General features: G+C 52.4%; 1 protein-coding gene across 1 annotated transcript; it reads right to left on the reverse strand.

The window, feature by feature from the left end:
- Nucleotides 1-2,925: 2,925 nt before the first annotated feature.
- Nucleotides 2,926-10,278, reverse strand: LOC150041027 (uncharacterized). Its single transcript, XM_090327114.1, has 16 exons — nt 10,006-10,278; nt 9,652-9,849; nt 9,021-9,521; nt 8,712-8,912; nt 8,373-8,603; nt 8,106-8,264; nt 7,449-7,997; nt 7,140-7,340; nt 6,801-6,971; nt 6,462-6,659; nt 6,153-6,353; nt 5,845-6,045; nt 5,494-5,736; nt 5,185-5,385; nt 4,597-5,085; nt 2,926-4,455 (listed from the first exon to the last, which is right to left on the reverse strand). The coding sequence occupies exons 1-16, from the start codon at nt 10,276-10,278 to the stop codon at nt 3,154-3,156; spliced, it is 5,319 nt and encodes a 1,772-aa protein (XP_090183240.1). The 3' UTR covers nt 2,926-3,153.
- Nucleotides 10,279-10,592: the final 314 nt, after the last annotated feature.

Here is a 10,592-nt window from a genome sequence, read left to right on the forward strand (position 1 = left end):
TCCTGCTTGCTAGGCAAGCACTCTACCACTAGGCTATGCTCCCAGACCTGCAAAGACACTTTATTTCAAGAATTACCAAGATATTAAGTATCTTGTCCTCCCTTAAAAATATTTTTGGCTTATCCTGGTTTGATCTCAGGGCCTGAGCACAGTCCTTGGGCTTTCCTCAAGGCTAAAACTCTACCACTTGAGCCACAGCACCATTTCCGGCTTTTCTATGTATGTGATACTGAGGAATCAAACCCGGGTCTTTGAGCATGCTAGGCAAGTACATTACCACTAAGCCAAACTCCAAGCCCCCTTAAAAACATTTTAGCAAGCCAGGAATGGTGGCTCACACCTGTAATCCTAGCTACTCAGGAGGCTGGGATCTGAGGATCAAGGTTCAAAACCAGCCCGGGCACAAAAAGACCCAAGACTCTTATCTCCAATTAATGACTAGAAAATGGGAAGTGGGGCTTGGCACAAGGGTAGGGCGGTAGCCTTGAGCCGAAGAGCTCAGAGACAGCACCCAGGCTGAGTTCAAGCCCCATGACCCCCCCCCCACACACACACATTTTAGCAAGCCTGGTGCCAGTGACTCAATGCCTGTAATCCTAGATAACCAGGAGGCTAAGATCTGAGGATCAAGATTCAAAGCCAGGCTGTGAGTTTGGCCTAGTGGTAGAGTGCTTGCCTGGCATGCACGAAGACCCGGGTTCGATTCCTTGGTACCACATACATAGAAAAAAAGCCAGAAGTAGTGTTACTGTGGCTCAAGTGGTAGGGTGCTAACCTTGAGAAAGCCCAAAACAGTGCTGCTCAGGCCCTGAGTTCAAGCTCAGGACTGGCCAAAAAAAAAAAAAAAGATTCAAAGCCAGCCCAGGCAGGAATGTCTGTGAGACACTTACCTGCAATTAAACAGCAAAAACCAGCTGTGGAGATATGGGTCAAGTGGCAGAGCAGCAGCCTTGAGCAGAAAAGGAATAGCACCCAGGCTCTGTGTTCAAGCCCCAGTATCAGCACCCTCCACAAAAGACATGGATCCAGGGTGAGACTGGGGCTTAAAGCTTTGGTGTTGCCCTGACCTTGGAGGATGGGGATCACCCCAACAATGCTATCTCAAGCCTCTAACCAGTGTTTCAAGGTTTCCCTAGATACCTAGACACCTAGACACCCTAGATACCTGCAATGTGCATTTTGAGCCACAGCCACTAGCCTCCACTGGTAACTTGTGTTAGCACCACACCCAAGCTTATGCTGCACATCTCCACAGGGAATCCCAAGCCAGTGATACATCTCCTGCAGGTGTATCAATCAGCTGCAGGCATTTATGCTTCAGGAACCCAGGCTGCCCCTGCTGGTGTCATATTGACACTGTCCAAGCTGTCCGTGCGGTTCCCTGCAGCTTACACATCTCTGGAGGAGAGGGGGAGGCCTACTGACAGTCTTCCCTCTCCTTACCCACCACTATGACCATCTCACACTCAAATTCTATGTCAAGGCACCTCAAGGGTCCTTGAACCATCATTGTTTCTTGTTCTTAAGTCTCCCAGAAACTGAACATGGAATGGTTAACTTGCATAAAATCACACAGTGCAGAGCCAGTATTCATACCAGCTAGTACAACTCCATAGCCAAAATTCGTAATGACTTATGCAAAATAAAATCCAATCTGGTTTCAACAGCTGACTGTTTCTACTCGTACCACCTGTTCACAGCTTGGAAAGAAAAACACTAAGAATTCTGACCTATAAGAGATCCAAATGATCATTTAGTCTGATTGCCAGAACACCATGGTTACTACATTGCCATGATGAAATGTTCCTCATTTCTCTTGGTCGTGGGGCACTGTCTCTCAGTTCTTGAGCTCAAGGCTACTGCCCTACCTCTTGAGCCACAGCTCTACTTCCAGTTTTCTGGTGGTTAATTGGAGATAAGAGTTTCACAGTCTTTAGTGCCTGGGTTGACTTTGAACCTCCATCCTCCGATCTCTTATCTGTGGAATTTGTTTTAGTATGTATATTGTTTTATTTGCATATGTGCTTGGGTAGTTCAACTTAGTGTTTTTCTCCTAAGACTATCTTGTTTTGGTCTCACTGTATATGGGTGTCTAGAGTTGTGTATAATTAGTCCTATCCTGTTGTGTTTTAAATCTAACTTCCACAAAACAGGGAGAACATGTGTTGTTTGTCTCTCTGATCTTGGCTTACTTCACTCAACATGATTTCTTAGAGCGCCATCCATTTCCCTGCAAATGACATTATTTTATCCTTTGTATATAGGTACCACATTTTTTCCTTTCATCTATTGTGGGGCATCTGGGTTGTTTACATATTTGCTATTATGAAAAGTGCAGCAATGAACATGGATGCTCAGGATAGATGCCCAGGAATGGTATGCCATGGTATGGTATGGGTCAAAGGGAAGGTGTATGTTTAATTTTTTGAGGCATTTCTACACTGCTTTCCAGAGTGGAAGTAGTATTTTACATTCCCACCAGCAGTGCATCAGGGTTCCTTTCTCTCCACATCCCTGCCAGCATTTTTGTCTGAATTCAGAATACTTGCCAGTCTGGGAATAAGATGATATCTCAGAGTTGTTTTTGATTTGCATTTCATTTATGGCCAGAGATGATGAAGATTTCCTCGTATGTTTCTTTACCATTCTTACCTCTTCTGAGAAGTTTTTCCTGATCTCTTTTGCCTATTTAGTGAGTTTTACTGGGTGTGAGAGGGGTTCGTTTCTTGAGTTCCCTATATATACTGGATATTACAGAACAGGTTTCCCCTTTAAACCCTAGCCAATCCTAGGGCTTAAACTCCAGGCCTGGGTGTTGTCCCTGAGCATCTTGATGCTCAAGACTAGCGTTTCACCACTTGAGCCACAGAACCACTTCGAGTTTTTTCTGAGTAAGTTTATTGGAGATCAGAGTCTCATGGATTTTTCTACCCAGACTGGTTTGAATCACAATCTTCAGATCTCAGCTTCCTAAGAAGCTAGGATTACAGATGTGAGTAGTACCTGGCCAGTGTAGCTCCTTTTTAACACCAACAGTGCAGGTTCTTTTTACTACAAACAGTATATACAGCCCCTGTATTACAAACTATGCAGCCCCTTTTTAACAACGAAAGTGTAACTTTTAACACAAACTCTTGGTAACACGAAAGTGCTTTAGTTTGGTGGTTGTGCCCTCTCCACCTGCCCAGTTGTATGCTCACGTGCCTTACTGTCTGCTGCACTGTCAGCACGCACGCCCCGCTTTCCACCCCACCGTCTGCGCTGCTGTTGTGTTATCTTCGTGCTGTCTCCATTACCCATCTCTGCTGCTTTCACACCATCTCCACCACCTGTCTCTGCCGCCTTCGCCCCATCTCCATCACCTGTCTCTGCCATCTTTGTGATATCTCCACCTCCCATCTCCATTGCCTGCATCCCTGCTTCACTGCCTGTCTCCTCCAACTGTGCCATATGTTCACCTGATTCTCTGCCTGAGTCTGGTGCCTGCACTCTTGTTTCACTACCCATCTTCTCTGCTTGTGCCACCTGTGCACTTACTTTGCCACCCATCTCCATCACCTTTGCCTTCTGTATACCCACTTCACTTCCCATCTCTGCCTTCTGCATGACAGTCTGGCCACCTGCTTCTGCTGCCTGCACTGTCTGTTTGCCCACTTTACCAACCAACTTTAATGCACGCATTCCTCTTTCTCCACCTTTCTCTGCTGCCTGTGCCATCTGCATGCCTGCTTCACCACCCATCTCTGCCACCTGTGTCACTTGTGATCCTGCTTCATTGCCCATCTCCACTGCCTGTGCTATCTGCACATTTGCTTCACCACTTATCTCTGCCACCTGCACCATTTGTGCTACTTCACCAGCTATCTCCTCTGCTAGTGCCTTCTGAGTACCCAGTGCTTGTCCCATCTTCACGCCTGCTTCACCAACCATCTCTGCTACTTGTGCCTTCTGTGTGCCCACTATACCACCTGTCTCTGCCACCTGCACTGTCTGTGCTTCACCACTCATCTCCACCATCTGCATGCCTGCTTCACTGCTTGACTGGGCCTGACCTCCCATTTTGCTGCCCATCTCCATTGACTGTGCCGTCTGTGTGCCTGCTTCACCACCCAACTCTGCTGCTGCCAGCTTGCCTGCTTTGCTACCAGCCTGTGCCACCAGTGCACCTGCTTTTGACACCTGTGCACCCTCTTTGCAGCTAGCTTTTAAGCTCTCCACCATCTCTGTGCCCACTTTGCCAACTATCTTTGGGGCCTGTGCACCAGCTCCGCCAATCTTCTTTGCCCTCTTCACCCTCTTTGCAGTCTCCACCATCTCCAGGCCTGCTCCGCCGTCTGTCTTCCCCATCTTAGAAGTCTCCATGTCCGCTTCGCTGCCCAACTCTGCTGCCTGTGTTGTCTGTGTGCCTGTTTTGCCGCCCGATTCCATCATCTCCTTGTCTGGTTCACTGAGGACCTGTGCCATGAAAGCATCTGTTTTCACTGCCTGCATACCCTCTTTTCTGCCCATCACCACCATCTCCATGCCCTCTCTGTTGCCCATTTCTGAGGACTCTGCACCCACTCCACCACCCATCTTCAGGACATGTACACTTACTTCACCGGCTGTCTTTGTCCTCTTGGCCTTCTTCGGAGTTTCCACACCTGCTACACCGCCCAAATCTGCTGCTGTCACCATCTGTGCACCTGCTTCACTGCCTGACTCCACCAACTGCTTGCTTGCTTCACTGCCAGTCTGTGCACGCTCTCCACTGCCCATCACCACCATCTCCGTGCCTGCTCCGCTGCCCATTTTTGAGGTCTTCGCTGTCTCCGTACCCTCTTCTCCACCCATCTTCAGGGCCTGCCCACTTAGTACATAGGCTGTCTTTGCCCTCTTCACCCTCTTTGCAGTCACCACCGTCTCCGCGCCTGCTCCACCAACCGTCTTCACCTTCTTCGAAGTCTCCACGCCTGTTTTGCTGCCCAATTCTGCCGCCATCACCTGTATCCCTGCTTCGCCACTTAACTCCGCTGCCTGTGCCACCTGTGTGCCTTTCTGACCGCCAGATTCTGCCACTGCCTCCTTGCTTGGTTCACCGACAGCCTGTGCCACCAGAGCGCCAGTTTTCACTGCCTGCGCACTGCTAGTTTTTGAGGTCTCCCCACCCACTCCATCACCCATTTCCAGGGCCTGTGTACTTACTCCACCAACTGTCTTTGCCCGTTTCACCTTTTTTGCAGTCTCTGGCGTCGCCACCAGCTCCATAGCCACTCCACCAGCAGTCGTCGCCTTCTTCAAAGTCTCCACACCTGTTTCACTGCCCGAATCTGCTGCCGATGACATCTGTGCACCTGCCTCACCGCCTGACTCTGCCATTGCCTGCTTGCCTGGCTCACCGTCAGCCTGTGCCACCAGAGTGCCCATTTTCACCGCCTGCCCACCCTCTTTGCTGCCTGTTCTTGAGGTTTTTGTGCCCACTCCCCCCTCCATCTTTAGGGCCAGCGCACTTACTCCACCAACTGTCTTTGCCCTCTTCGACTTCTTTGAACTCTCTGGCACCTGCACCAGCTCCACACCGGCTCCACTGCCAGTCTTCACTTTCTTCAGAGTTTCCACACCTGTTTCGCTGCCCAACTCTGCTTCCATCACCATTTGTGTGCCTGCTTTGCCACTTGATTCTGCTGCCTGTGCCATCTGGGCACCTGCTTCACCACTCAACTCTGCCGCCGCCTGCTTGTCTGGTTCACTGCCACTCTATGCCACCAGAGTGCCCATTTTCACTGCCTGTGCACCCTCTTTGCTGACTGTTTTAGAGGTTTCCACACCCACTCCACCACCCATCTTCTGGGCCTGTGTACTTACTTCACCAACTGTCTTTGCCCTCTTTGCCTTCTTTGCAGTCTCCACCTTCTCCACCAGCTCCACATCCACTCCACTGCCAGTCTTTGCCTTCTTTGAAGTTTCCACACCTGTTTTGCTGCCCGAATCTGCTGCTGTTGCCATCTGTGCACCTGCCTTACTGCCGGATTCTGTCACCACCTGCTTGCCTGGGTCACTGCCAGCCTGTGCCATCAGAGTGCTCATTTCACCTCCTGTGCACCCTTTTTGCTCCCCATGTATGAGGTCTCCCCATCCACTCTGTCACCCATCTTCTGGGCCTGCACACTTACTCCACCAACTGTCTTTGCCCTCTTCGCCTTCTTTGCAGTCTTCACCTTCTCCACCAGCTCTATGTCCACTCCACTGCCGATCTTCCCCTTCTTCAAAATCTCCATGCCAGTTTTACTGCCCGAATCTGCTGCTGATGCCATCTGTGCACCTGCCTCACCACCTGACTCTGTCACCGCCTGCTTGCCTGGTTCACTGTCAGCCTGTACCACCAGTATGCTTGTTTTCACTGGCTGTGCACCCTCTTGGCTGCCAGTATTTGAGGTCTCCATGCCCACTCCCCCACCCATCTTCTGGGCCTGCATACTTACCCCACCAACTGTCTTTGTCTTCTTCACCTTTGTAATCTCCACCTTCTCCACCAGCTCCACGCCCACGCCACTGCCGATCTTCGCCGCCTTTGAAGTCTCCACACCTGTTTCGCTGCCTGAATCTGCTGCTGATGCCATCTGTGCACCTGCTTCACCACCTGACTCCGCCACCATCTGCTTGCCTTGTTCACCACCCGCCTGCACCACCAGAGTGCCTGTTTTCACCGCCTGCACACCCTCTTTGCTACCTGTCACCCCCACCACCACACCCACTATCCTGGCCATTCTTGAGGTTTCTGCACCAACTCCCACACCCATCTCCAGGGCCTGTATACTTACTCCACCAACTGTCTTTGCCCTCTTCACCTTCTTTGCAGTCTCTGCTGTCTCCACCAGCTCCATGCCTGCTCCACTGCTGGTCTTTGCCTTTTTCAAAGTCTCCAGTCCCAACTCTGCCACCATTGCCGTCAGTGTGCCTGCTTCGCTGCATACCTCAGCTGCCTGTGCCACCTGTAAGTCAATCTGACTGCCCAAATCTGCCACCACCTGCTTGCCTGGTTCACTGCCAACCTGTGCCACCAGAACTCCAGTTTTTACCACTTGCTCACCCTTTTCACTCCCCATTTTTAAGGTCTCCCCATCCCTTCTGTCACCCATCTTCTGGGCCTGCACACTTACTCCACCAACTGTCTTTGCCCTCTTCGCCTTCTTTGCAGTCTCCACCTTCTCCACCAGCTCCGTGTCTGTTCCACTGCCGATCTTTCCCTTCTTCAAAGTCTCCATGCCTGTTTCACTGCCCGAATCTGCTGCCGATGCCATCTGTGCACCTGCCTCACCTCCTGACTCTGTCACCGCCTGCTTGTCTGGTTCACCACCTGCCTGTGCCACCAGCGTGTCTGTTTTCACCACCTGTACCCACTCTTCACTGCCCCTTTTTCAAGGCTCCATGCCCACTCCCCCACCCATCTTCAGGGCCTGTGCACTTACTCCACCGACTGCCTTTGGCCTCTTCGCCTTCTTCATAGTCTCCACCTTCTCCACCAGCTCCACGCCCACGCCACTGCCGATCTTCGCCGCCTTTGAAGTCTCCACACCTGTTTCGCTGCCTGAATCTGCTGCTGATGCTATCTGTGCACCTGCTTCACCACCTGACTCCGCCACCTGCTTGCTTGGTTCACCACCCGCGTCCGCCACCAGAATGCCTGTTTTCACCGCCTCTGCACCCGCTTCACTGCCCATTTTTGAGGTCTCTGCTCCCACTCTGCCACCCATCTTCAGGGCCTGCGCACTTACTCCAACTGTCTTTGCCCTCCTCGCCTTCTTTGGAGTCTCCACCTTTTTTTCTACCAGCTCCGTGCCAGGTCCACTGCTGCTCTTTGCCTTCTTCGAAGTCTCCACACCGGTTTCACCGCCCAACTCTGCCGCCACCGCAATCTGTGTGCCTGCTTCGCCACTTAACTCCACTGCCTGCACCACCTGTGCACCTGCCTCATGGCCCGAATCTGCCACTGCCTGCTTCCCTGGTTCACCACCAGCCTGTGCAACCAACACGCCAGTTTTTACCACCTGCGCACCCTCTCCGCTCCCCACTTTTGAGGTCTCTACACCTGCTCTGTTACCCATCTTCAAGGTTTGTGCACTTACTCCAGCAACTGTCTTTGCCCTCTTTGTCTTCTTTGCAGTCTCCACTGTGTCCAGCAGCTCCATGCCAGCTCCACTATTAGTCTCTGCTGCCAATGACATCTGTTTGCTTGCCTCACCGCCTGACTCTGCAGCCACCTGTTTGCCTGGTTCACCACCAGCCTGCGCCACCAGAGCACCCATTTTCACTGCCTGTGCATCCTCTTCATTACCCATTTTTGAGGTCTCCTCACCCACTCCACCACCCATTATTAGGGCCTGTGCACTTACTCCACCAACTGTCTTTGTCCTCTTCACCTTCTTTGCAGTCTCCACCTTCTCTGTACCTGCTCCACTGTCAGTCTTTACCTTCTTCACAGTCTCGCCTGTTTCACTCTCCAACTCCGCTGCCATCTCCATCTGAGCACCTGCTTCGCTGCTCGACTCTGAGGCCTGTGCCATCTGTGCGCCTGCCTCTCTGCCTGACTCTGACGCCACTTGCTTGCCTGGTTCACCGTCCACCTGTACCACAAGAGTGCCCATTTTCACTGCCCAAGCACCGTCTTTGCTGCCTGTTTTTGAGGTCTCTGCGCCCACTGTGTCATCCATTTTCTTGGCCTGCACACTTACTCCACTGACTGTCTTTGCCCTCTTCGCCTTCTTTGCAGTTTCCACTGTCTCCACCAGCTCCACACCCACTGCACTGCCTGTCTTCGCTTTCTTCGAAGTCTCCATGCCTGTATCACTGCCCGAATCTGCTGCTGTTGTCATCTGTGCACCTGCCTTACTGTCTGACTGTACCTCCACCTGCTTGCCTGGTTCACCGCCAGCCTGTAGCACCAGAGCATCAGTTTTCACCACCTGTGCACTCTCTTCACTGCCCATAATTGCGATCTCCATGCCCACTCCACCACCCACCTTCTGGATCTGTGCACTTACCCCAAGGAACATCTTTGCCCTCTTCGCCTTCTTTGTAGTCTCCACCTTCTCCACCAGTTCCACACCTACTCCATTGTCAGTCTTTGCCTTCTTTGAAGTCTCCGTACCTGTTTCACTGCCCGATTCTGCTGCCATTGCCATCTGTGTGCCTGCCTCACCACGTGACTCTGCCGGCACCTGCATTTCTAGTTCACTGCCCACCTGAGCTGCCAGAGCATCTGTTTTTGCCGCCTGCACACCCACTTCACTGCCAGTTTTTGAGGTCTCTGCCGTCTCTGTGCCTACTCTGCCAACCATCTTCAGGGCCTGAACTCCACCAACTCTCTTTGCCCTCTTTGTCCTCTTCACAGTCTCCACCAACTCCACACCTGCTCCGCTGCCAGTATTTGTCTTCTTTGATGTCTCCATGCCTGTTTCGCTGCCTGACTCTATTGCCATTGCTGTTGGTGCACCTGCTTCACTGCCCGACTCCATCACCTGCTCGCTTGTTTCGCCGCTGACCTGTGCCCCCAGAGTGCATGTTTTCACTGCTTGTGCACTTTCTTTGCTGCCTGTCACTGCACCCACTCTGCTGCCCACTCTGAGGTCTCCGCACCCACTCCCCCACCCTTCCATGGGCGAGCGCACTTACTACAACCTCCTTTGTCTTCTTCGCCTTCTTTGCAGTGTCTACCGTCTCCACTAGCTCTGTGCCTGGTCCGCCACTTGTCTTTGCCTTCTTCAAAATCTCCACGCCTATTTTGTCGCCGGACTCTTCCAATGTCGCCGTCAGTGCGCCTGCCTCACCGCCTGACTCTGCCGTCGCCTGCTTGCCTGGTTCACCACCTGCCTGTGCCGCCAGAGCGCCCATTTTCAACACCTCCGCACCCTCTTCATTGCCTGTCACCACCACCTCCGCATCCACTCTGACCTCCAATTCTTTAGGTCACCCGGTCCACTTCCCGCCCATTCCCACCGCCACGTATCTCAGGGTCTGAGCACTTACTCCACCAACTGTCTTTGCCCTCTTTGCCTTCTTCACAGTCTCTACCTTCTCCACCAGCTCCATGCGTGCTCCACGGCCGGTCTTCACCTTCTTTGAAGTCTCCACGCCCGTTTCGCTGCCGCACTCTGCCACTGTCTGGACACCTGCTTCACTGTCCGAATCTGCCGCCGCCTGCTTACCTGGTTTAGCTCCCACCTGCGTCACCAGAGAACCCAACTTTATGGCCTGCGCATCGTCTTCACTACCCCACCACCCGGCCCCCCTGCACCCCATTTTCTGAGGTCTCCGCGCCCACTCCGCCACCCATGTTCTAGACCTGCACACTTACTCCACCAACTGCCTTTGCTCCCTTAGTCCTCTTTCTGGTCGTCACCATCTCCATGCGCGGTCCACCACCGGTCTTGGCCTTCTTTGAAGTCACCACGCTCGTATCGCTGCCGGAATCTACCACCATTGCCGTCTGTGGTCTCGCTTCACTGCCCTTGTCTACGGCCTGCTTGCCTGCTTTAATGCCAGTCTGCGTACCCTCGTCGCCGCTGCCCATTACCACAGTCTCCACACCCACTTTGCTGCCCGGTTTCGAGGTC

This window comes from Megascapheus bottae, chromosome X (assembly GCF_031878675.1).
Source record: "Megascapheus bottae isolate mThoBot1 chromosome X, mThoBot2.hap1, whole genome shotgun sequence".
Taxonomy (NCBI): Eukaryota; Metazoa; Chordata; class Mammalia; order Rodentia; family Geomyidae; genus Megascapheus; species Megascapheus bottae.